At 42.0% G+C, this 27,622-nt stretch overlaps 2 protein-coding genes across 3 annotated transcripts; one reads left to right on the top strand and one right to left on the bottom strand.

The window, feature by feature from the left end:
- The first annotated feature begins 326 nt into the window (after positions 1-326).
- c3h16orf87 (chromosome 3 C16orf87 homolog) lies at positions 327-3,700 on the top strand. The gene is made up of 4 exons (XM_028401807.1): positions 327-620; positions 2,489-2,588; positions 2,740-2,919; positions 3,039-3,700. The coding sequence occupies exons 1-4, from the start codon at positions 555-557 to the stop codon at positions 3,155-3,157; spliced, it is 465 nt and encodes a 154-aa protein (XP_028257608.1). The 5' UTR covers positions 327-554; the 3' UTR covers positions 3,158-3,700.
- A 1,523-nt stretch (positions 3,701-5,223) lies between these two features.
- LOC114433309 (plakophilin-3-like) lies at positions 5,224-27,065 on the bottom strand. Of its 2 annotated transcripts, none has more exons than XM_028401806.1 (13): positions 26,674-27,065; positions 16,622-16,710; positions 15,349-15,959; positions 15,012-15,135; positions 14,639-14,843; positions 14,403-14,562; positions 13,157-13,265; positions 12,541-12,702; positions 11,395-11,562; positions 11,150-11,303; positions 10,052-10,247; positions 9,740-9,827; positions 5,224-6,230 (listed from the first exon to the last, which is right to left on the bottom strand). In XM_028401806.1, the coding sequence occupies exons 1-13, from the start codon at positions 26,870-26,872 to the stop codon at positions 6,189-6,191; spliced, it is 2,307 nt and encodes a 768-aa protein (XP_028257607.1). In that variant the 5' UTR covers positions 26,873-27,065; the 3' UTR covers positions 5,224-6,188. The 2 variants fall into 2 exon arrangements, with proteins under 2 accessions (XP_028257607.1, XP_028257606.1); XM_028401805.1 differs by having other exon boundaries at positions 11,395-11,565; positions 26,674-27,064.
- Between the last annotated feature and the right edge of the window lie 557 nt (positions 27,066-27,622).

Raw genomic sequence — 27,622 nt, 5'->3', positions numbered from 1 at the left:
ACATACAAGCTTATCATTGCATTAGGCACATAACAACAAACACAAGGAGCCATGCAAGGTGCAATTAAGCAATATAACACAAACTAAAATTAAAAGATGGCTTTTCAGGATGAATTACATTTTTTGCACAGAGGTAAATGGATGTAGCCAATAAATGTCACATTTGATGTTGTTTTGTCTGAGTTGAATTCATTGTGTAGTTTTTAAAATATGCTTCTATTTTATATACACAAGCCAAACGGGAACAGCATGGTCTTTCGTTGACTGTAGCTTGAGTTGCGTGTATCATTTCCCCAAAGTTACGTGAATGCAGCATATCACGAGAAGGGTTCGCTGTGCGCATGCTCACAGCTTTTTAACAATATTAGTATACAGAACTGTGTAGGTATTTCTTCAAGGTGTGTTATCACTGAGCGAACGCGACATTTGTGTGTTTGTGACATGTGTGTGTTCAGGGTGTGAGTGTCCGGCGTAAAGCAGCTTCCGTCCATGTACTGCAGGCAGAAGTTACATCTATCGTAAAGCTGCTGGCGTGTCACTACAAGAAACAGACTATGTCGGCAAATAAAACAAAGAAGGTCAAAATGGCTACTAAATCCTGTCCTGAATGCGACCAACAGGTGAGGAAATACGTGTTTAAATTGTCTAATGTTACTCCTCGAGTATGTGCTTCATTTGATTATTTGTTTTATTGATAACAATCATGGCAGCATACGGGGAATTACCAGCCATTAAGACGGAAATGTGCTTCAGTGGCAGCTCCACTGTTGTGTAAAACACAACATCGACAAATCCACTCAAAATCAGCTGCAGACCTTTTGCAGAGCAAACACGTCTTCGTGGGTAAAACATTGAAAGCACGTCAGCTGCAGATTACAGTGGGCTGCCATGGAAACCTCTAATAACTTTAACCAGTTTACTGTTGGGCTCCATTTTTAAAACTAAATATGTAGGCTGCATTATTGTCTGCATGATTTGTTGTTCTTTTTCAGGAAATACACAGACACACACATGTATAGATATATGTGTGTGTTTGTGTGTAGATCTACAGATTTCTCCTAAATGACTAATCTAGATTAAATTTCTTTTCTTAGAATTTCATAAAAATGTATAGAGAAGTCACTCAAGGGATCAAAATGACCCTGTAAACAACTCCTCCATGGGTTCCCAAACTGTTTCAGTTCAAGACTGTCCTCACTCTTATTTCCCACAGCTACACAATAAAAGAGAGATATGTAACCATACACACACGACTAATACAAGCACAATACTGACCTCATTAATAACACACTAGTTACCAACTAATAGACATACACTCACTGGTCATAAGAAGGTACACAATACTAGTACCGAGTAAGACCCCTTTTTACCTTTAACCACCAAAGATCAGAGATTTTCCTCCATTTTGACGTGACAGCATCACACAGCTGCTGCAGATTTGTCAGCTGATTTGTCCATGATGTGAATCTCCTGTTCCAGCACGTCTCAAAGGTTCTCTATTGGACTGAGATCTGCTGACTGTGGAGGACATCTGAGTGCAGTGAACTCATGTCATGTTAGAGATGATGTGAGCTTTGTGACATGGTGTGTTCTCCTGCTGGAAGTATCCATCAGAAGATGGTACACTGTGCTCATAAAGGGATGGACATGGTCAGCACCAATACTCAGGTAGGCTGTGGTCTTTAAACCAGACTCAGTTGGTACTAAGGGGCCCAAAGTGTGACAAGAAAACCTCCCCCACACCATTACAGCAGCAGCAGCAGCCTGAACCACTGATACAAGGCAGGATGGATCCATGCTTTATGTTGTTTACACCAAACTCTGACTGACCGTCTGAATGTGTCAGCACAAATGGAGACTCATCAGAGCAGGCAGAGTTTTTACAGTCTTCTATTGTCCAGTGTTGGTGGGTCTGTGTGAGTTGTAGCCTCAGTTTGCTGTTCTTAGCTGACAGCAGTGACTCCAGCTGTGTTCTTCTGCTGCTGTAGTCCGTCTGCTTCAAGGCTGTTGTGCGTTCAGAGATGCTCTTCTGCAGACCTCGGTTGGAAGCGGTGCTTATTTGAGTTCCTGTTGTCTTTCTATCAGCTCCAACCAGTCTGACCATTCTCCTCTGACCTCTGACATCAGCAGAGAACTGCTGCTCGATGCATATTTTCTCTGTTTCAGAGCGTTCTCTGTAAACACTAGAGATGGTTGTGTGTGAAAATCCCTGAAACACTCAGACCAACAACCATGCCACGTTCAGAGTCACTGAGATCACCTTTCTTCCACATTCTGATGCTCACTCTGAACTTCAGCAGGTCGTCTTCACCATGTCTACATGCAGAAATGAACCAGCTGCTGACACCAAGCAGTTTAAATGTGTAAACGGAAAAAGAACATACAAAGAATGCTTAATTAAATTAAGAACAAACAAAGTACAAAAAGCTTCCAGCTTTCAAATTCAACTTGATAAACTAATCTTTATGCCTTCTCTTTTTTCCTGTAGATTCCAGTAGCATGTAAGTCCTGCCCATGTGGCTTTGTTTTTATCAGCAGAAAACTCCTGAATGCCAAGTTAAATGAGCGCTCATCTCCAGCCATAGCAGGTGAGCTTACAGCTATAAATAGCTAAATTGTTGACATAAAAATGTTCACATAAACTATACATCCTTCAGTTGATTAATACTGACTTTCCAGTATTTTACTGACCAGCCACATATAATGGGGACATCTTTCCTACACATCTTCTACCTACAGACAGGCTGGACTTTAAGCGCAGGAGGACAGAGCGTATTCGCAGAGAGAGGATCGACTCCCCTTTAACCAACGACATGGAGAACAGGAGAAGACCCCGCACCAACAGCCAATCAGATCCCATCAGAAGGGGGCGGGGCAGACCCAAAACAGTGGGGCTGAAGAAACAGGAAGAAGAGAAAGGTAAAATATGTGAATAATATAGTGTCCAAATCTGTAGTTTGTTTGTCATAGAAATGCTGTAAGGGTTTGGAATGATGTAAGAACGATGCATTTATATACTGGTTTTTGTGTGTTGACAGACAAACAGGAGAAAGAAGTGGATATTTATGCCAGTCTCTCTGATGAGAAGGCCTTCGTGTTTTCTGTGGCCTTGGCCGAGATCAACCGCAAGATCCTGGGTCAAAGACTCATCTTATAGACTGAATCACTGAGTGACCTTACAGAGGCTGACCAAAGAGAGCAGACCCAGCTGAACCTGGAACAACCTGCACATGTTTCAGCTGGATAATGAGATTCAGAAAACTGAAAGAAGTCACAGCCCGTGTTGATAAAACCGTGGAAAGACAGAGGGACTTTGATAAAATTCACAACAACTTGGAATGTGTCACAAAGTAAACAACCACAGCTGTTCTTCACTTAGCTGAAGGCTCCAGTATTCATGTGTTGTTACCTGCATGTTTCTTCTCTTCACCTTAAGGTTTATTATTCACTTGACCAACAATCTATAAATAGACATTAAAAAGTCATTAGACCTTTATTCAGTAATGGTTTTATCCTCATTGATGTTCTTTATGACAGCTTACTGACATATATACATGTATATAGTGTGACAGCAGTTTTTCAGGTTTATCAGGCACAGTCGGCTGAAATAATGTTAAAGTTGTTCCACTTGTTACTGGAATGTTTTTATTACTACACAGTGAGAAAAATAACAAGTTATGTAATAAATGCTTTACACATGTATCCATTCATTAATAGTCCTCATTTATACATCTTATGACTCACACAGCCACAAAGATATATATACTATAGATTGCCTGTGGCGTTGTATTGTGTAACATTTGCTCTTACATCATTTAGATAGCTAATGTCTATTTCTGACTTGCATTCATTTTTCTCCAAGATCGTGTAATGATGATGGAGTTTCGACATCCCAAAGATGTTGGGGGTTAGTGCATGATCCATGTCCCATGCTTGTTGAACGATTCATTTACTGTTTCAGCCCAGTGGTTTGCAGACCACAGCTCCACACTCAGCACCCACAAACCTGTCCCCCCTTACACCCCATCCTCTGTGACTGGCTGCTGGACTTTCTGACTCGCAGGCCTTAGTCTGTCAGAATAGGGAACAGGACTTCAGCCAGCATCATCACAAACATCAGCACATTACAGGGCTGTGTCCTCAGTCCCATCCTCTACACCCTGTTCACCCGATAGTGATAGTCCATGAAAGATTCACTGAGAAATGTAAAAGAAGTCACCCTGTCTACACCGTCTCCATTTATGTAGAGGGGGCCTGGTCCACCCTGTCTCCTTGGTTGGTTTAATGTCCAGTAATTTGTTGATCAGGAGGTCAGGTGTGATAGTATTGAAGGCTGAGCTGTAGTCTATGAAGAAAGACACTTGAGAGACTGGTCTGGCACTTAGGAGTCGACAGGGTGAAGTGTCCCCTCACAGCTAGAAGCTTTAAATGCTTTTATGATAAATCACTCATTTTGTTTTAAAGTAAAGGAGAAAATATCAGGGACCACTGCAATGATGCAAGCCTGGGCTGAGGGCCAACAGTATGTGCAGCAGTATACCCAGGAGAAGGCATGAGCGGTTAGGACATAGCAGCAAATATGCAGGTTATTATTACTGTGTTATACTGTGTGTCCCCACCAATGTTAAGACTGCAGCTAGACCTATATTTAGCAGGTCTAATCATATGTGTTTTGGTCTAACAAAATGTGGAGGTGGATTTACTTTTAGGTGGATATTTTTGTATGTATCATGTATGTATGATTTTCAAACATCCTTGCCTTTCAGGTCAGTGTTTAATCCACAAGAGGGCGCTGAAAATCCATGTGAGCTGCATCATTTTACTGTGACAATAAGCAAGGATGCTATGTTGATTAAATCTAAGGATGTCACTCAACTTCACACTATTTACTGTCAATATTAATTAAAAAATAACTGAAGGAGTGATTAGATAGGTAGCAAGTGCTTCATGACTAGGATGCAAACCCATGGTAGGCCATAAAAAATCATTTGTTTTTCCTGTGTATAAGTCTGTGGGTTCTTTGCCGTCCTCAGGACATGGGACAATCATTACAGGACAGATTCTGACTGTTTAAAGAAACACCACTTACAATGAAGTCTTCAGATCCTTCCCAGCTCACGCAAAGGTTAAAGGCTAACAGCCTTGTCGCTGACCTCAGTGACCTCACAAGCAAACCTAGTCTGTTTCATCATCCAGTCAAATACATAACAAATGTCAAACGTCTTTAAGTTTCTCTATTTTATGACATACTAGCCTTATATGCAGTCCTTTATTTCATCAAACATAACTAGCATTTACATTTCCAGCACAGACACAGCTGTAGACAGATAAACAAATGCAAATCAATCTCTGCTTTTCCTCTCAGGTTTCTTTTCTCCCTTTGAAACTTAAAGCTCCAGTATATTGTCCACATTTTGAACAGTGAAAGAAAATAGTGACACTATCTGATTTCAAAATATTGTTAGAAGATTTTGCATGCTAACAGCTATGAGCTATATCTTTTGCTGGCTTAGAGTTCATTTCCAATATTCATATCATATCATTTTCACTATACATAGGCACAATTCCAGAGTTATCAACATGACTCGATTCCCTCTAATGTGGCTATTATGACTTAACCTCATGCAACAGATGGGCTGTTACACAGAACCACCCTGAAAGTCCTTCAATTGGAATGAGCAGATTTTTAAAATTACACCACGGTCACACCTTGTTCCATAGAATTTCAAGGGTATCATGATACATGGGGGCCAAAATAGCCATAATATAGGGAAATGAACAGAAATGACACTTTAAGTTCGCACAGCAGTACCTAAAAGCATCACGGGTCGAAGGCACTTCAGTATGTACAATAGTAAGTGAATGCATCACAGGAGTCTGTTACTGATCCTGTCGCTTTTAGTTCACAATAGAGGCAGAGCACATAGAGTTAGTTGCAACCTCTACCTGTCTATCTTCTATCTTTCTATCTGTATCTGAGTAAAATACATGGAATTTGTGTTGATCCCTAATGTGCTATTGAATGTGCTATCTGCTGCTATTGAAACCAACCACCTAAAAAGGGCAAGCTTCTGTTCCATTGGCTCCAGGTTTTTATCTTGTAGGTCCATCACAGTCGGATAATCCACTTATTTCAGGTTCTTCATCTTTTCCTCACGGCACCTGTGATTTCAGGGTCAAAGGCTGGATTAGATGGAGGCGTCTCTGAAGTCTTGTCTGACAAATCCTTTCTGCAGAACAAGACAAACAGACACCAGTGGTTTATTTTACTGTTAATGCTGACACATGAGGTATTCCCAAAGATTGATGCAGTGGTGATATGCTGCATAGACATTTAGCCTGAAATTCTATTTATTTGGCTGTTTAGTGGTGACTTTCCTACCTCCCACACCTGCCCCACCCACCACGTTCCTTTTCTCATGTCAGTCTTTTAGATAAGACCCTGTTCTCCCACACACTTTCTGTTTTAAATTACACACCAGTTCATGTACACTCTATGTGTTATCAAAGATTAATTAAACAAATCTTTCAAAATCCCAAGTAATGAGTGACCAACTAAAGCTTGTATGGGCTCAAGTGATCAAATCACTGTGTGTGAGCAACAAAATGAGATTTGCACATGCAATAAGTCACTGTGCAGAACCAGTGGACGGCAGTCTGTGTGTGCACAGCACCAGGGATCATGTTACTCCTATGCAGCAGCATCCTTGCACACAAATGGGAAATCTCCCCCTGTACTCACACACAACTGAGTTGTGCACGTGAGTGAAACTTGTTGTTTGTGCACAGTTTTTAACGTTGTCGACTGAGCTATACATGCACGCACACAAGCCACCAAATGTGACTGTGCATGTGGGCAACTGAGTTAATCTTGCACATGCTAGTGTGCTATTGACTGTGTTTATTCTTGTGCACCTACAACTGGCTGAGCTTCATGTGTGCAGTGACACGTGTGTGTGACTGACATCCTTGTGCGTGCTAAGAGTGTATAATTTAAAGTTGTTTATCGTTTGCTTTATTACAAACCCTCTACTTGATCTCCACTATGTAAGATGTGTTACTCTAGTGAACAAAATAAAGGCAAGTGTTTCTTTTTTAACACACAACTTTGAATAAAATCTAATTTTTTTACTGTGCAGGAACCATGAGAGGTTAAAACTGTTTTAACGGCTTGTGCATAAAGTGAGGATAGGTTATAGTGAGCAGCATAAGCTGTGTTACGTTCCATTGTGTGTGTCCGTGTGCATGTGTGTGTGTGGTAGCCGGGAGATTTTACAGGAAGAATATTGTCTTCAGCAGCTGCCAACTCTCTGAACAGAGACAAAGAGACAAACCCAAAATATCCAAGGCAGATTCTCCACATTCCTTCGTAAGACACTTAAAATCTGGCAAACCACAGAAATGAGACACAGATCCTCACTAGCGTGAGGAGAGCGGTGCCATCGCAACAATAAAGGGATTCAGGCTTATAAAATCTTTCATTTTGCCTCTGGGTTGTGTTTAAGTAGAAATGACTGAAAGCTGAAGTCGTCACTAACAATCAATTGTGTGACGTGACAAATTTAAAACTGCCCCCGTAACATTGGCAACACTACAACCTATGTGCTATCAGCTACAAAGAAAATATTTGCTTTTGCAGAGCCAAGTATCCAAAGATAAGCACAGCCAGAGACTAACAAGGTCCAGGCCTTCAGAGCAAAGGCAGAGGAGGCAGGAAGACGACCAATGAGGAGTGGAGGTTAAAAAAACAGATGGACGTAAATGTAAAGGAGAAAAGCAGCTGGTGGAAGCCAACGCCCACACATTCTCATCTCATGTCAGAAATGATGAACAGCAGCGCTGCTCTAGTTCCTATATTTGTGAAAGAGTCACAGTTTGGCATCCCACTGTACAAATATTCACATTCTGGCCTCACATTAGATCAAATATGCAATTAGTCAATTAGGTTAGTAAAGCATTAAAAGACTAAAATCAACCTGAGAGTTCTTTTCATTATTTATATGATCCACATTGATTTCAATTTCATTTTTCGATTTACCTGCATATTATTATCTTCTTAAAAGGATACATCTGTACTGTACTTCCTGCTGCAAATGAGGAAGTGCATCACAGTCTGACCAAAACACAATAACAATTGGAAAATCAGGACAGCTGCCTGACATCCTACAGTAGGTGGTACGTCACCACTTACTGTAGTCTGTACAACCAGACTCACAAGGTTACAAGTGGGTTAAAAGAGAGTAAATACAGGCTACAAAACAAACTGTCTGACAGTTGTGTCGTGTTTTGGAGTTTAACCACCACACCATTCTCACTGCTCAGCCAATCACATCATTACTTCCAATGCAATGTAAACTTCTCCATCATTCATGCTAGACGTCAGTGATGTGAGGGTATTGCTGCCACTGTGGCTTTTCTCTTTTGTACACACATTATAAAGCCATTGTCAACATATCTCCATGTTTTACAAGATATTTACGATAATCCCTCCTCAGAGGGCTGACTGTAATAAATGTTGCTTAACCTCAACCCTTATTAAACATTTATGAGGCCACTTGAAAACAGAGAGAGTGGAACAATCCTAACATCGTGAGAACCTCTTTGAACCGTGGTCAAATCATTTTGGCATATATCAATTAAATCTATGTAATGTGCTGCCTTCAGCCAGACAAGGAGGAAACATACCAAACTAATCCAATGAATTAGCTTTTTACTGAAGTTAACACTGATTTTATTTGTTATAAAAAAATAAAACAGTAATACGTTTTGCATGTGCTGATCTAAGGAGTACTGACTCTGATGAATGATCAAACCCTGCATGTCTCATTATACTGTATTTTGCTACTATGCCACTTGCAAATTTTAATATGCAACACACAAAATGTCCACTGTCCCAAAAGAAACTGTATTGAAACTGTTCGATTCTGACTGGGGCCTTCCTGTGTGGAAGACGTGCTTGTTAGGTCAATTGGTGACTCTAAATGGCCCGTAGGTGTGAGTGTGAGTGTGAATGGTTGTCTGTCTGTATGCTGCCCTGTGATGGACTGGTGACCTGTCCAGGGTGTACCCCGCCTCTCACCCATAGATAGCTGGGACAGGCTCCAGCCCCCCGTGACCCTGCACTGCAGGACAAAGCGAGTTAATGGATGATGGATGGATGGTAGGGGCTGACATCTGAAATCTGCCTCCACTACTGGAACGCCCTCTTCACAGGCCTCTGAGCTTCTGCTCTCTACACATGGTCCATAATTCAGTGCTGCATCTGCTTTTAAGTCAACCCATATGGCACCCCAATAACTACTGAGCTCCACTAACACACCTTAAAATTCAGGTTGCTTATGCTTACTTACAAAGTGTGTCTGCTCTTCTTACTGAAATGTTCTCACAAAGGCTTATGTTATGTTTGGTTTTAACTCGAGCCAATTAATCAGTGTTGCAACACTGAAGACCAGCAAATTTAATTTCTGATCTGTTTCCTGAGCATCAACTTCAATCCTCCTCCAGCCAATGAGCTGTCAGGTCATTGGACAACCACTGACAGAAGAGATCACTGAAAGAAATTAGTGATGATCCGACTGCCTACCCCCCAACATCCTGGACCAAAGCCAAAGGTCCCCCCACACCACAGTCTAATTACAGGAAGCACTGACTGCTGTGCACTGCCGATGACCACCCATGCTAAGTTAGGTCTGCTATTTTGTTCTTGTGAGCAAATACTCCCTCTGTGGGAAACACTTACTTGTTTGTAGTCTTTGTGCAGTTTGTTGTACTGGAACATGTTGCAGAGGACAGTTGAGGCTGCTCTGGCAGCTTTCAGACTTCCAGAGCTGAGGCAAGACAAATCAACAGACAGCTGTAAACAATGAGGACCACTGACATAACACAGCTTGTTACCGTCAAAATGAGGAAGAGGTTACATATTTGTGTGGCCAAAGGCCTGGAGGGAGAGCATTGACCGTCATAAACAGGAAGCCGTGTGTCTGAGAGGTTACTAACTGAAATATCAACACATTAGCGAGGCCTGTTGTACCGCCCTGCTCCACAGCCCTACCTGTTATCATGAGATGTCTTGATGCCCACCAGTTTAGGGAGGCCGTTGAAGTAACAAATGTCCCGGGCTGCCTGGGAACTCCCGGTAACCAGGTTATTAAGAGCTCCACAGATGTTGACCACCACCTCACGGGAGGGTGTTGTCTGAAAGCCGTCACTGGGCAGCTTGGACACCAAAATATTCACCGTGTTCTTAGCTGCAGGAGAGAAAGGGCTGATTTAAATAAGTGGAGCTTGAATGACTCAAGATTAGAGATTCCAGGCTTCTTCTGGTCTGGTGCCCACAGTCCAGCAGTTTTACAGATACTTTAATCCAGACTGTACAACGTCAGCACATACATGACATGTGCTGATATTTGACAGAACATACACTGATCAGTCATATCATGATGTCCAGTGTGGACACCCTGACTGGTCTGCAGCCAGGCAACAAACTCAACCGTGTGTTCTATCAGAACCAGCAGGAACCTTTTGAGCCACCCTTCACTCCCTATGTCCATCAATGAGCTTTGAACCACTTTAGATAGACCCGGCTGTCTAAACATTGAAGCTTGGTTCTTGTCAAAGTTGCTCACATCCTTCTCGTGCCCATTACATCAACTTTACAGACAAAATGTCCACTCCCCATCCACTGACAGGTACCATGGTAACCAGATAATCAGTGTTATTCACTTCACCTGTCAGTGCTCACAGTGTTACAGCTGATCAGTTCTGCAAAGGTTGTTGGTGTTATACTCTCAAAGGCAGCATGTTATTAAAGATGTGCATAAAGATTATCTGTACTGCGCAGACCACTGTGCAGACTTAACAAAAGGCAAGTTTTCTTAAACCTCAAAAACAACAACAACAACAAATCCAAGAAAAACATCAGAACTAACAAGAGGACTTCAATGGATAAAAGCAAAAAGTACAAACAAACAAATCCAGTAGCTGAACAAAAACTAAGCAGAAATGATTTATGTGGGGGAAACACACAACAATCAGGGTGAAGACAGACAATCAACAATGAGGGAAAACAAAAGGAAGTAACACATGGAGATACTAATACTAATAATAAAATACCTGCCCCACCCTAGAGCTGAAGAGGCTTTCATCTTACCCATGTGTTCCTTGTTTGTTGAATGCCTGGCCAGATTCCTCAGCAGGCCGCTCAGAGGCCTCAGTTCCAGGTCACTGTTTGTGTCTAGGAGATCCAGCAGGATGGGCAGCATCCTCTCCTGCTCTGTCACCACACAGCTCAGCACTGATGCCCACTGGAAAGATGGAGGCAGAGATCACATGAGCCTGATGCTATGGATGGGTTTCTTTGGCAGATTTTGGAATAAACACAAACACAGATCCTACCCTGGCCTCTCCTGCAGTGATATTTTGCAGGGCTCCAATGGTGGCTTCACGGCTGGTGGTACTACAGCTGCTGTTCTGTAGAACCAGTTTGTACATTGTCACCACCTTAGGGTGCCACAGCCACTCGGACCCTTTTGGATGGCTCAGGGTGGGCAGATTGTGGTTATACTGCTGTGAAGAAAGAAGGAAACAAGGGAAGTTCAATGACCACAGCCATTATTCTTGATCCTTCCAAATATCTCTCCGTAGAAATGTATCTGAAAGAGAAACTGACAGAGGGGAAGTTCACTATCCTCAGGCTCTGCTTAAGCTCCACCCACCACACCAATGATCTGCTCTAAAGGAGACGGTAACACACGGAGTACCAGGTCACCTTCTTCTCATTTAATCAGTGACACAATACATGTTTCTCCTCCTTCGCCGCTATGTCAGCTTCTGTGGCAGGATGGAGGATGGCGGTGTGGATAGTGTGGTCTGAAGTTGGTCTGGTTATGTTTGAGGTCAGGACAGACTGATATATGATCAGGATACATAGAGTCAGCACACACAATACAGACAGCTCCCCTGAGCTGCTCCCTGACATATAAACAATGAGCTGATGATGTGCCAGCAAAACATGTTTGGAGATGACTCGAAGCAATGTGGTGGTATCAGACTGACACAATCCAGGAATACTCCGTTTGAAAAGTGTCCATATATTTGGAACTTACTCGTTTAAATATAGTTACATAAAAAATATAAAACATTGACTAATCTGATTCCTACAGTATAATGCAATATTATTATTATTGACTTGAAGAAAAGCTTTACCTGAAATTCCTGCTGAAGTGTTTTTGTTGTAAATCACCTTCTATATTTTTATTTAAGCTGCAGTATTAAAAAAGATAAGCTGTAAATGTATGTTAAATGGGATTCTCTGTGTCTGTCACTCCAAAAATAACTTAACCTTAAAACTCCATTGTAGCTAAAATGCCATGTCCTGTATTCACAGGACAAATGTGCACATGAGTGTTTACACAAAACTATTTGTAACTCATAGAGATGGTACAAAGGTGGATTTAGTTTTTTGTGCGTTAATATTTACACATTCTCTCTGAATGAAATCCCTGCTGAGTGCTGAGGGAGCTTGTGAGTGGCTCATTTCACCTCAGTGTTTTTTTTGCTGTACAGAGTGAAGCAGCCGATGGTGTCAGCGTCCGTGGCGGACACTCTGGCTGGGCCTTCCAGACGGATTCGGACTGACGGTGGAAGCTCAGTGTACAGCTGATATGACAGATTTCTCATTACACACAATGAGTTCTCTAAACCCTAAAAAGAGACAGTGAGAGATGAATACTACAGAACAAATGCAGGAAAAATAAACAACACTGTCAGACTGAAAGTAATCTGAATACATCTTAACATAGAAAAAAACAACAAACAGCATGTTCTGTGATCATTGTCCTCTCCATACCCCTCTCCTCCCCATTTGTCCAGTCACATATTATCTACCACAATAAAACTGTTTAACTGTCTGACTCCAAAATTATGATCTGGAAGCAACATGGACTCAGGCTCAGTGTCTTAAGTGCGATCATATGCTAGCCCCCTCCTTACGGCCCTCCAGAGTCCTCTGCCTTAAACACAGATGCCACTGTAACAACATAATCAGTGTTATTCACTTCACCTCAGTGCCAGTGATGAAGTATAATGTGTCTGTTTAACGTAATGAGCACAGTGATTTTAGAATCAGACGTCACAATATACAACATGTCAGAGTTACCTTGTCATCTCCTGCTTCTTCTTGCTGAATGTAAGACACCAGAGAGTCCACCAGGCCGGGCGTGTCTCTCATCTTCCGTCTCGTTTTCTCGTTCACAGAACTCAAGTTCCTAAACGTGCACAAATAAAGACATTTAAATCATTATTAGGCCGCGCAGTTAAACAAATGAACGCAGTCCTTAAAAAACCTATTGGTAGTTATGTACAAGTTTATGTTTCATACCAGAGCCTGACAAAAAGACAAAAGAAGCACAGCCTGTAAAGATGAAGCTTTGCATGGTATAAATATCTTATCATCAGCTTCACACCAGCACTTTGAAGTGCAATGTTCTTCTGTCTTTTAAAACAGCTGTATTTTAACTCTAGTTTTTTTCTATTGTTGGAAGAGATCACACTCCAGCTGTGCCATCTGGAGTTTGCTATGCTCCTATACACTAATGGATGGCACACATGCTTGTACGGTGCTTTAATGTGTGCCGACAGATGTAAGCATACAACATGATGGGAGTGAATAGTTAATAAGCAAACCTCCTCCACCGTGCTTGACAGTGTGTATGAGGTGTTGCATGCTGTGTTTGGTTTTCAGCAGACATGGTGGTGATCATTAAGACCAAACAACTGCACTGTGGTCTCATCTGTCCATAGGACATTGTTCAGCTGTAGCTTTTTTGTATTTCTCTGATCTTGGGGTGAATTAGCTGGGGCATCCACTCCTGTTTCCACTTGTGAATGATCTTTCTCTCTGTAGAACGTTGAACTCCAAATAGTTTGAAATGGTTTTATAAGTCTTCCAGATTGATGTGCAGCAACAGCTGCTTCTCTAACACCATTGTTTATGTCTTTCTCTCTCGTCATTGTGTTAACACACAGCTGAATGTTCCAGAGCAGCAAACTGTCAAAACATCTGTTTTTATAGAGGTCTGTACACCTGCTGATGATCAGTTCATCAAGGACTGATCATCAGCAGCACCTGCTGCAGCTCACACAATTAAATCCTATGGAAGCCGTGAGAGGGGAAAGGTTTTCTTTTTCTTTTTGGCCTCATTTTTGACTAATACTTAACAGTGACAATAGTTACATGTTGTTCATCTGAAGTGGAATTGGCCTAATACTAAGACCCACTGTGAAGATTTCCGTTTTTTTTTTTTTTACACAAAAACCATAGCATTAAGAGAGAGTACAACAGAAATACACAATTTGACACACAGCATGAGTGTGGTGGTACTTGTATACGCAGTGACAGTCACCTGAGGCAGCCGGTTGTATTGTAAAAGATGTCTTTCTCCGCAGGGTTCAGTGGGAGGCTCCTGCACAGAGGGATCAGCACTTTCTCTGTCAGCACTGCCAAAGCTTCCACACACAGTTTCTCCTTCAGGTTGTCTCTGGAGGACAGATTCCACAGCACACCTGCAGCAGACCAGAGCAATCACTGAGTGAGTTACACCAATGACACATACTGTCTGAAACCAAAGACAATCACTACCTGTGATAGTCTTTCGAAGCTCTTCATCAGGTTCATTGAGGATGTTGACGAGAGGTGTCAGCCCGCCGACATCTATGAGGGCTGCCTTGTTGGGAGCGTTCTCATAGATGAGGTTCCGCATGGCGCCAGTGGCGTAGCGCTGCACTTCATAGTTCTCACTAGAAAAAAGGTGTACCAGAGCTGGAATGCCCCGCAGAGCGTGGACCTAAAGGACACAGAGGCACCCCTACTTCACCATGTGTGGTAATTTGTCCACAAGAAAAGGATGTAGACATACACAAAGAAAATATACACCGACCATAAAATTAAAGGTGCATACAGTCAATAGACAGCAGACAGTAGAAATAGCGTAGCATAATATATTGACACATACCTGGTTTTTGGCATCGTTGCTATGGTAACACTGGTGTTGTATGTATGCAGCTCCCACAACTTGTAAAGCAGTGTCTGACTCGGACAGATATCTGACAGCTGTAGCTATGTCCAGACCCTGCATCCTACACACACACACACACACAACATTTTTCACTAAACAATCTTGCATAAATAATTTGTAATTTATTATTATGTCTGCATCACTGCACTGTAATAATAACGTCACACTCTTGTGTAGCAACAAGCACTGTGCAAGTGATACACAAATCTGACAGAGCTACTGTTATATTCCAGAGGTGGTCCAGATGTTGCTGCTGGGAAAATAAAGGACTCACTCTCCTAGTGGGTCGTTGCTGTGTATCGATGCTCCTTCCAGGACATCCACTCCTTTCCCCACACTCCTCACACTCCGCACTGAGCCGGCCCGTTGGATGGGGACGTATTGCCCGGTTGCTTGGTTGGCCCTGGACACCTGCTGCTGCCACTGTGCCCTCCAACTGTCCCCGGCCATGGGGAACCCTCTCCCGTTCTCCACCCAGCCCTCCTGGCCAATGGTGGAGCTGTGCTGCTGGTAGTGCTGCTGTCTGTTGGCGATACGGTTGATGGTACGGTGAGAGGGGCCTTTGTAGGTGTACTGATATGGAAGCTCCTCCTCCTGCCAGTAGCCCCTCTCTTGGCCCAGTATTCCACTGAGACTGCGCCTTAGGGTGCCGGGTGGTGGCGCAGTTGTCGGAAGAGTGGTATTCTCTGGACGCACCAACACATTGAGTTGCAATGCTTCTTGATCTCCCTGACTCAGTGACTTGGATCGTCTGCTTCTGCTGTGCACCTGGGAACTCTGGAAGCTGCTCTGGACCACGCTGGATCCTTTGTGGCTGGACCTGTAACCAGCATCAACAGCAGAGCGAGAGGAGAACCCCGTGGAGTGGAGGGGCACTGTGGGTACCTGAGGAGTGGGCGGTGCAGGGAGAAATAGATCACGGTGCTGATACTAATACATGTGGACAAGATTGCAATAGAGCTCGATGTAGAGTGGCCAATATTTAGCTTTGTATACTGTATGGGCATGCATGGGTATGCACAGCTGTTTAACCAGGTCTTTTGATGGAGGTTATTATGGTGGTGTAGTGGAGCATCAGGAAGTTTTGCCTCCTGACAGTTATGTACCAAGAATCCTGATCTACTCCTACATATGCCTGGATGAGACTCCACCCTGTCTCCCTCAGTTCTTAGTGGGAGTTTTTACATTATTTTCTCTGCCCTGTGGGATAATGGAGCCTTATTTATTTCCATGTCTAAAATGATAATGCAGGGTGCACTTGGCATTTCCAAACTGCAAAATCAATTAGAACGTGTTATTATTATAGTGCTGTCAAATTCCTATTGCATATTAAAGCAGTGAGATAAACTCACAGTTCTCTGGCTGAGGGACATGGGTGTGGCCTCACAAAGCCCTCAGCGCAGCCTACACAGAGTAAAATATCAAAACAAACCAGCAATTGTTGTAGTGATGAAGAAAAATAAGCATGCAGGCCCACAGTTTGTCCTGCTTCCTGTGTTGATCGAGTATTTTCGCACTGATTTCTGTTTAATGTCTTAAATACTCACAGCCATGACGCGACTGGGTGTGTGAATCATGGACCTGGAACTGAACCCATGACTGTGGCTGAAGCTCTTCACCTCAGGAAAGCTGTAATCTAGAGGAGAAGAGAGATTAGAGGTTAGTGTCACAAAGTATTTACTGTGACTACTGTAACAACACAACACAATAAGAAGTGAGCTGCTTCTGCAGCACAGTAATCACATACTTTTACACTATGCTGCATTCACTGGCACCACCCAAAGTCATTAACCTAGATATATGCAAACCCCACACTTCACACCACTCTGTAGTTCTTCACACTGACGAGATTCTTTCACATCTCACTGTCAATACTATTCTACATATTTATCTTTTTATTGCCGCAGCCCTAGAGGTGCCTTTAACACAAGGACACATGGAATGAATGCAATCAAATCAAGGACACACACACACACATCCATGCATAAACAACCTTGTGCAACTATCTCTATGAGTCCATTTATTAATATAATGTACTCCTCAGCCCCTTAAAAAAGGACTTTTAGTCCATTTTTTGTATTATTTGATTTTATTTTTAGTTAAAATCCAATCTGTACAAGTAATCCAAAACAGATTTTGGGAACGATGATGTCTGGACCACAGTCACCTATGCAGGAGACACGGCCGCCCTCAGTGGGAGCGGGCCTGCCAAAGGATGGACCGAGCACATCCTGTCTCCTTTTTGGCAGACAGGCTCAGTTCTCCAAACATAACTTAAATCTAATTTTTAACCCTGACACTTAAACTGGTTCTCACAATGAAGGCTGTATAAGTACACAGACTGACACACACACACTAATAAATATTTTTAAATTAAATTTTTATGCACAAACTGTTTTGTGCATGTTGCACAGTATGTTTAAAAAAAATAAAATAAAATAAATATACATACCGCTGTTGCCTTATCATGCTTAGTTTTAATGTCCACTAATCAATAATGGTCAAAGGCCCCTGTAAGGTTCATACATAGATTAGATCTAGATCTAAAAGAACTTTTAAGATGATTTCATTGAATCTGGATGGCAGCACACAGTGATCAGTGTACAGGAGTAAAGTCTGGTCAGTTTCAGCTTCAGTTAATGTTCACATGAGAATGGCTGGTTTAAGAATCTCCAGGAGCAACAGTCATGTTACTGGAAATTTGCCAGGTCAGAGGAGTAAGCGTCATAAAATACATCCAAAATGATGACCCTTCAGGTGAAAATTAACCAACAGTTTAGGAGGCGTTCAGCCTTAATCTAGGATATACATTTATAGTTTTGCTTGTGTTTCAGCATCCACACTTCTCTGCATTTAGGACTGAACACAACAACTTTTAAGATACTGCTGATGTGTAGAATTGTGTAGCAGAAGCTACAGAAACTGTGACTTTTGGAAACAATGACAACATGGACAGCAGCGCTTCCTGATCCTTCCCTGACCCCCTCTCAGCCACTGGTAAACTCAACATGGAAAATGAATACCAGGTGGTGCTGATCCTGGTTTCTAAGTTAGCAGCTGTTGTGCAGTTACATTGTAGTTTTATAGTGCAACTAGCGTCCATCTGAGCTCCAGCTATTAGAATGATCAGTAACTATTAATGTGTGCAATGCAGCGCCTTCTAAACCTGGACATGTGTCATCAATGGATTTTCTAAATGATTGAAATAAGGTGAGACATGTTTTGTATTGTAACACTAAATATAAAACCAGTACTTCGCATGATGAAAATTTTGTGTCTTAAAAAAAGCTAACAAGTAGCAAATAGGACACTTGTGTAGTTTTGTGAAGCTGATTACACTAAAAAAAACTAAACTTTTGTTACTGCTAACTTTATTGTTGGCCTACATATTAAGGTGCTCTGAACCCACAACGCAGACGATGGTGGAAAAGAACAATCCAACAAACATTTTGGAGGTCCTTTGTGGCTTCAGTACACATCATGAGACCATGATAATCGTTTCTTTTCAAGCATATATTTCATATTGTTGTAACCATTTGAACAGAGACTCAACCATTAAACAGCCGACATAATTCCACCATCTAAATTTGTGATACATCATATGTTACACTGACCATGTGATAAGCTGGGAGGACCCTCCTGCTGATGGGACAGTAAGAGAAAGTAGATGATATAAGAGGAGAATAAGCACTGGTGTGATAAAAGGTAGAGAAGTGTAAAGAGGTAGTGAAGGACCCAAACACAGGGGAATGTCAACAAACAAATGATAAGCCTGGTTAATATTCCCCGAAAAGGACCCCGGTGATGTCACTCTATACAGTAACATAGTGTAATCCCACAGCTAAAGGACAATTTAAACTGTGAGTCTCTGTCTCCATGCATTTAATTATGAGTAGCTTCATTCATTATATTTCCACTATGCTACCATGTGCATATATATCTCTTTCTTTTAACATGTATTTATCATTTGATCACAATTATTGATAGGGAAATGTCCCTAAAGTATTCTAAAAGGTAATAACAATTAGAGCCAGCAGCCAATCACAGAAGAGACCACAGGAAGTAAAAGAAACTGAGATACACAAGTTATGCTGGCTACCAAAATAAAACAGGAAGTACCACAAACCATGGAACATCAAGAAACTGACACTGTTTGTCATGGTTTCAGCCAGGTCTTGTCCAAGTGTTCCAGCCTTTCTTCAGCCAGTTGGTTTCTGTGAGTAATTTGGTGTTTCAGCTTTCAGCCCTGAGTTTTTGGATTCTTTGTGTTTTGACCCTGCCTGGATTCCTGTCTACAGTTTTGCCTTTTGTTCTTTGTACCTTTGCCACGCTGACTGATCATCCATGTACCGAACCCTGGCTAGTATTAAAGGAACTGAGTTTGTTTTCACCTCCAGCTAAGTCTGCATTTGTGTCCTCCATCTCACAATCCCTGACACTGTTGCTTTTAAGGGGGGTCAGGCTCTGGGTCTCTGTGAAGCGTTTTGAGACAATTCTGATTTTTGCTTTAAGAACATAAAACATAGGATTATAACATAAGAAAGAAAGTTCTAAAACCAAATAGAAAACATGCCTTAGGATCATGGCAGACATGCTGCTTACGTCCTTGCCAATATCCCAATACACCTCACTATGACATGATATGCATTCTTTGCTACTTGCGTAGAAACAGACATCCTGTCTGCATGAACACATTTAACTGAGAAAGAAAGGCCTGCGTCGGGCTTTCATCACCAGGTGGGAGGGGTTTAGGGCCCATGTCTCCAGTTAAATGGATTCCCAGGAAATGAATGTTGTTGACCCTGTCAAATTCTTCGCTCTGTGTGTGAAGTGGATGTGATCTTTCTGGACTATATTGTGTAGTGAAGAGGGTGTGTTTGGCAGATAAGAATGAAAGTATGTAGATACACACTGGATAGTGAGGAGGACCATGGACTAACATGTAGCTCTGAAAACGAAGATAAAGAGACAAACATCTACAGTATAGGCGTGGGAGTGAGCCTGAGCAGAGAGGGCGAGGACAGTATAGGACTACTTGGACGGAACCCCACTCCTCCATTGGGGATTTTTATTGGTTTCACAGTTCTTGCTGTGGGGTTAGCCAGCTGTTAATGGCGTTGCCTTGACGACATGGCTCCATAAATTTGGAGGGGCCAAGCTGCAGAAGGAACAGTAAAAGGAGGGAGGGGCAGCTTTGTTGGTTGAGTTGAAGTATCTACAGTGTTTCTCAGCTTTGAGTTAAATGCTAGAAAGCTAATATGCTAGTGTCTATTGACGTCGGCCCCTGTTTTTATTCCGTGTGTGTTGGAAGCCTGCTCAAATTCTGTACCTCTAAAATGTCATTGGATTTCACATTCTGTCTGTGTAGCTCATTGTAACCACATGTGTAAACACTCTCTGACCTCATGGTGTGTTACAATGTGAAGGTAAGTCGATATAAGTTGAACAGAGCTAAAAAAGGGGAAACACGGCTTAAGGAGAAGGAACAACACAAAACCATACAATCCATCTGATGGAAGGAAGGAAAGAGGAAATGCTGCTGGGAGGGGAGCTGGGCTGCATGCCTGAACATAAGCATCAGAAGTCAGGGAAGGTCATACGTAACCATGCAGCATAGAGCACAGCGGAATGTATGGAGTCTGTTTAAACAAACACACAAAGAAAAGATGTTTCTTATTACAGTACTCCGGCCTATCTGTCCCTTTAGGATTATTGAGCATCTTTGATCATCGAAGTGCCAAATGCTGCAGTTCCTTTAGTGACCTCATAGAACTCCATGTTAAAAGATCCATCTGTGTTTCCTTCCTGGTTACCACACCATGGTAACCAGGTAATCAGAGTTATTCACCTCACCTGTCAGTGCTCAGTGTTATGATCAATTGATGTTAGTGTGTTATTCTTATTTTCACATATTGGCTGTTAGACTTCAGTGGTACGCCTCTGTAGTTATAAATATCTATAGATACTTTTCCATCTTTAGAAGCATGATGTGGAAATCTGTTTGGAAATCCAATGACAGGATGTCTTTACTTATTTACGGTAATGATTTTTCTTGTATGTTTTTTTAAATTAAGTTTTCATTATAGTTTCATTACAAAGATCTTAATGTGCTAGGAACATTTACAAGGGTTCATGTTTTGCTTTGGTCAGGGTAATATGAGGAGGGAAATGTGTGGGAGACCCATCGTATAATCTAATCATAACAAAGTATACAAAAGTAAGATGGGGGGTAGAAGTTGCACATCATGAGTAGGACATTAAATGTACAAAGCAAAAACAACAATGTGTACACTGCTGTTATGCAGGCTGTAGTTTGAACCCAAATGTAGGACAGAGGAGGGGATGAAACTAAACAAACTGTAACACTGGGAGGGCCACCCAGGAGATGCATACACCAGGTGATGCTAATAAGACACAGGTGGAAGTAATGAGGGTGGGACAACCAATCACAGAGGAGACGATGAAAGGAACTAAAACAAACACAGCACGTGATAAGATGACTAGTACCAAAATAAAACAGGAAGGAACAAAACGATAAGAAGATAAACTCTGCTAACATGAGCACAGTCATTCCAGGCTCATCCCAATAATCATGTTAGTGTTTGAATTTGATGTTTCATGCACAGTGAAACTAATTTTCCCTTTTGTGTGAGGCAGCACATCTTCAAAATAATGGATTTCAATGGGATTGTGTTCGAATTTGATCTTGGCTGCAGAAAATTAATTTGTTTACGTGTGAATAAAGAAAAAAGCACACACTAGAAAACAAGTATATGATTGGTGTGTGTGTTACGAGAAGATTGTGGATATTTTTAACCTTGACCTTCGGACACATAAATGCTAATATACATCTGTTTTTCCCCTTAGTCATGAATAAAATGGCTCCGATGCTTTTATTAGTCAGTGATAAAGAGTCCCAAGTGCTTTCAAGGATCCATTTTTTTGTTGAACTAATGAAAAATACCAGGTATGACTACAGGATATAACCCACTGACCAAACTGCTGACCGGTCTAAAATAGATTGTGATAACATGCTGTGAAGAGGAGATTGGAGAGGAATGTTCCACACACTTGACAAGCTTACAGAGCGTCTCGTACTGTTTAACACGCAGACTCTCTCAGACAGTTTCCTCAGCTTTCATTTTTCACTGGGTTGCTAAAGGCCTTTAGAAGATCACAGCATCAAGCATGGAGATAGAAGAGCTGCTACATGAACGGAACAATCCAAACAATGATGGTGTCTCAGTCTAAAAGAGTATAAAAAGATGTATTTTTACTGATGACAACCTTCCACCCTGCATGTGTGTACCGTGACCCAACAGCGCCACGGCTTTGTTCTGTTCTCAGTGTGACCTCAAGTCTTACCGGGAGCAGGCTTCAGAAGCCAAGTGCTTCCAAGCACTGCCTGTCTGGCTGGATTTGTGAGATTACAAGTTTTCCCGAAAGTGTCAAGATCACATGAGAATTAAAGATCACATGGTGATCTGCGTGTTTAAAGAGAATAACAATGAGTAGGAGGCTTCTGTGTTCGTCCTGACCTGAGACCCTTCCTTCATCAGCCATGCCATAATACTGATGTATTAAAATAATTGATGAGCACATGTTTTTTATGAAATGAATCCAATGTAGAGGTGTGAAAACCTGCAGCCCCCTGGGGGCTGGCTCCAAACGTGAGTCAGTTCTAACATAGACCTCACAGGCTTCCTGCTGACACTCCAACTCCACGCAAACTCATGGCACTCAGGGTCAGAGCCTCCCACATGGAAAGTAGCTCATCAGAAACCTATGGGTGAGGTCACAGAAGGTCATCCATATTTATGTATATACATTAACAGACTATGACTGTGCTGAAAGAGTCAAACTGACTAAGAACATTTCCTGACTGAGTGTAATGACCCAGAAGTACCTCAGTGGCAGCCATAACAGGAAATGTATGTACTACCTTTATTATCTCCTTTAGGAGAGGACAAACTGGACCATCCTTTACCAAATCAATGCTGTCCCACTGTCCTCTGCAGCGATTCTGGAGACTTATGAAAGTAAACATTGGAAGGCATGAGAATATATGCAGGTCATCACAGACTGGCCAACTGTGAGCTGCCACTTTTCAGAAAAATGAACACACTTGGAATGGCATTTGTAGTTCACTTCCACATCAACAAGAGCCACCAAGTGATCCATCTATTTGGACACAATGGACAACCAGTCACACATTTACTCTCACACCTATGACCAACTGAGAATACCTAAATAACCTAACCGAATGACCTAATGCACATCTTTGGTTTGTAGGCAGGCTTGACCTTGACCTTATCGAGGAGTGTATGTGACTCCGGCCTATGATAATTACCCTGCTACATGAAGCTTGACGCCAGTTCTGGCCCTGCCCACTGTCAGGCTTACTGTTGATCACTGTTTTTTTCCATTAAAGGTAGGGTAGGAGATTTCATTCTGAGGCACTTTTTGTTAAATTAGTGTAACTTCTCTTTACAATCCGATAGCAACCGATTAGTCCGGCAGTTTCCCTTTAAAACAAAGAATATTAATCATCTGTGGAAGCTATAAAACACTAAAAACATCAGCCAATCCTCTGGGTGGACCCTGCACGGAGTATTGGCTGGTTGTCACTCTCTACCTGCTCTGAGCACAAGAGAGGTACGTGCGTGATGGCTGAAGGCACAGACTCGTCTTCAGGTGATGCTCGTCCATGTGGTTGGAGGCGTGGCTTCAGGGTGAGCTCCGAGAGAAAGGGGCGTGTGTTTCCTTTCAAAATCTGGCTGACTCTCACTGAGTTTTCAAAATCTCCTACCCTACCTTTAAGAAGCTGCTGTTTAATGTTACAGTGTCAAACAAATCATCAAGTGGAGTGGACAGATTTTAATGCCTGGATTCCTTATGTTAGAAAACACATCTTATGTCAATGTAGTGCATTACGATACTGATACACGCTACAACCCCACTCTCCCATTCCTCAAAGAAAAAGTTCAGGTCGGACTTGTTTCACTATCAGCATGTTCATCGTCACATGACATGATGCAGCGTCTGTTACATCATCAGCTTTGTGATGGTTCTGGAGGGAGACTGCTATCTCACAGTGCTGGCTCATTCTGACCAAAAAAAGCCTCCACAGGGAGCTTCTATCTCCCACTCAGTGAGATCCTCTTAGAACACACCAGCACACTACACAAAAATGTGATGGATGGTTAACGTTTCAAGGATTAAGCTGTGTATCCACGTCCAGGGGTGAAGGAAGTACTGAAGCTTGGTACTGAAGTAAAAGTACAGTTACAGTAAAATATATATACCACTACTCTACTACTGCATTAACAATCCTACTTAAGTGAACGTCTTAAGTACTTACTTTTAAATTTACAGTATTAAAAGTAAAAGTACTCACGCGATGACTCAATATCTATGGGTGGTGGCATTCTGATAAAGAATGCAGATAGCTCCTGATAATACTCTATACAGATGTCACACTAGTAAATCCCTGCCAGCAACTCTATATCCGCCATCATTTTTGGGCCCTCTAAATTCAACACAATCCATATTTTTGTGTAGATCGAGGAGAAATTTTAGCAAAACTGTTTTCATAAAATGTAACGAGTAACGACAACCATTGTAGAAATGTAATGGAGTAAAAGTCTTAAGTATGCATTACTTTAGTAAAAGGTTTACGTGCGGCCTTCAGACAACATCCTGACCCATTGTGAGTCAAAGTGAGGCCCTGCTGTGTTATCAGAAGGAGTAGCTGTAGTAAGAAAGAGGTGCTTCTCCTTCCGCTCTCATATTTTCGATTTTTTTTAAACGCCTATCCGTTTTACCACCGCCTCTGACTTCAGGTCGACATCATGTGTGCATGTAAAGACAGAGGTTTTGTGCTAACTCAGAGAAAAAAACTTTACACTCATGAACCTGTGATGTCAGAAGTTTCCTAAAGAAAGCAACACAGGAAATAACCAGGAAATAACAGTCACAGGTTCTCACAGATGTCCGTCTGGTGAACAATACTCTGCTTTGAATAAACAACCGAAAATAAGAATAATTCCTCTTAAATATTGAATGATGTGCCTGTTTAGCTGTGTATCACGGTGTGGCGCAGCTGATAAAGGAGACCTTCAGAACTCCACAGTTTCCCACAGATTCCTGGGTTCATGCTGTGCTGAGATTTGATTTCATGTGACAGTCCAGCTGCTCTGTAATAGTGAGAATATCTGGTACAAACCATTTGATCTGGTATGCAATAATTACTGTAAATTGTCACGCTGAGATAGCGCCCGCTGACAGGTTTGTGTGTGAATCTATCTCCTCGCTCCTGTCCTACCTCCTTTTCCCCTGACCTTTATTTAACTGCAGGTTTCCTGTTAGAGGGGAGTTTTCCTTAAAGTCGGCTCAGGGAGTTCAGGACTCTGGCTTTCTCTCAAGCACCTTGAGACCATGTTCATTGTGAAAGATTTTACACAAATACAACTGAATCTTTTTGTGCAATAGTATTGAATTTTTGACCACATGTCAACATATCAGTGGTTCACACACAAAAAAAACACTTTTACTCCACACTGGGCTTTCCCATCTAGTCACTACATCTGGAAATGACCAGCAAGTTATTACTGACTGACTGAACAAAATATATTTTAAGTTAAATCCACTTGGGTTGAAAGAGGACATTGTCTATTTACGCAGAGTAAACAGGAAGTGAACAGGCATGGAACACTGGCCCAGACATCGGCCCGAAAAAGTGACACTTACAGTGTAATCATGACAACAAAGTGTGTTTCTATTTTACCTATAACAAAAATGTGCACTGTTGACTGTTTAGAATAAACTGAATTTACTCTTTTCCTAATATACCCAGAACAAAGGGGAAATGAAACAATGGTATGTGCCCAGTAAAGGCCTGCAGTATGTAGAATTCCATTACACTCTCTGCATTCGCTCAAATGGCCTGATGCTTCCAGATGTTGTTGGATGCTGTCACTCATGGTTTAAACATGTCAGCTAAGACTCTCGTTCATCCCTGCCATGTTAACTAAAGTTTAACATCAAGGAAACATCAAGGAACCTTCCCACAGTGGCTTCATCAGGTCTGATCAGATCTTGGAGGACCACTTGGGGGATTGGGGAAATGGTCTGTATGTTTAAAAACCTGGTTAATCCAAGTACAGGCAAATAAAAAAGTAAGTAAATATAGCATGAAACATATCCACTAAGATTAAAAGTGTTTTTTGTAACAGGCTAAATGGGACATTTAAAAATGGGTGTCAATAAGGAATGACACCTAGAGGCCAGGAGGAGAACTGTTTCTTTTTTTCACATGGGCTTCAGGTCTCAGCCATGCAGGCTGATAGTTGGATGAAAATAAAAAGTCTGTTGCTCGACAGCTTATTAAGTTACAAAGATGTGTGTTGTTCTGTTCGTTTGTGATGAAAACTTTCACAGCGAGCTTTAAGCCTTCATACAAACCAGGACTCAGAATCTATGAGAACAGGAGCGTGAAGCTGCACCTCAGTGTTGCTGCATGGCCTTGAACATGTTATTGGCCTGATGTTTATTAAATGTTCCATGAAGCCCACATGCTGCACAGCTTGACCCTGTTTACCTGTTGATCGTGAGTCGTCCAGCCTGGTCATGGAAGAGGACTTCCTCTCAGCCAGCCGCATCCGGACCTGCTCCCGGACCCTCCTTTCTTTAGCCAGCTGGTCCGGAGACGGACCGTCCGACGGAACCACATAGGCGGTGCAGGAGGAGTTGGGCTGCAGAGCGGACAGAAAGCAGCCCTCCACCATCGCTGCATTCATACTCACAGCGAACAGCAAGTAACTTCACCCAAAGGAAAGAAAAAGTCAAACAAAGTCCAGCAGCTCGTCCGGTGCGCAGATCCCTCTCAGACTGTCCTCTATGGAATGGAGTCCCGACAGCAGCCTGAGCGTCTGTAGGCGGGACCTAACGGGTTGGAGGGGGGTGGGTGGTGTCGGCCACGATCCACCTGCTGTCAAAACAAATGACTGTGGTGCTGGTTGAACGCAGTCCGCAGCGGCTTCACACTTATTAACCACAAACTTTCTCAACCTCCTCTGTTGCAGATTAACCACAGACTGCAGTGACGCAGGATCCGGATCACTGCGTGTGTGTGATGCAGGGCTGGACGTGATGTATTGGGTGTATTTATATAAACTGCTTTGTCAGACAGCAATAACATAAATCTGAAAAGACATAATGAGAAAACACTGGAACATATTGTACATGTTTTATTTCTTTTTATAATTTTTTTTATTTTGTATCTAAATTTTCATGAATTTCTTTATTTTGAGTTTTATTTTGAAAAGGTTGGCTGAAGTAACCTGTTCAATAGCTGTTAGTAAAATGCAAATGAATAAATACATGATTTCCAAAATGAAATTTCCAAAATAAAACATTTAAGTATTACCTAATCTATACGAATACAATTGAAAACACATTAAAACACTGCAACAATAAGACTGTGTACTTGGACTTTGCCCTCTACAGATGCATAATATGCCATATATTACCATATATTACCATATATA

The sequence above is a fragment of the Parambassis ranga genome, chromosome 3 (assembly GCF_900634625.1).
Source record: "Parambassis ranga chromosome 3, fParRan2.1, whole genome shotgun sequence".
NCBI classification, from domain to species: Eukaryota; Metazoa; Chordata; class Actinopteri; family Ambassidae; genus Parambassis; species Parambassis ranga.
Note: the sequence above shows the minus strand (reverse complement) of the source record. Positions and strands in the feature narration are given on the sequence as shown.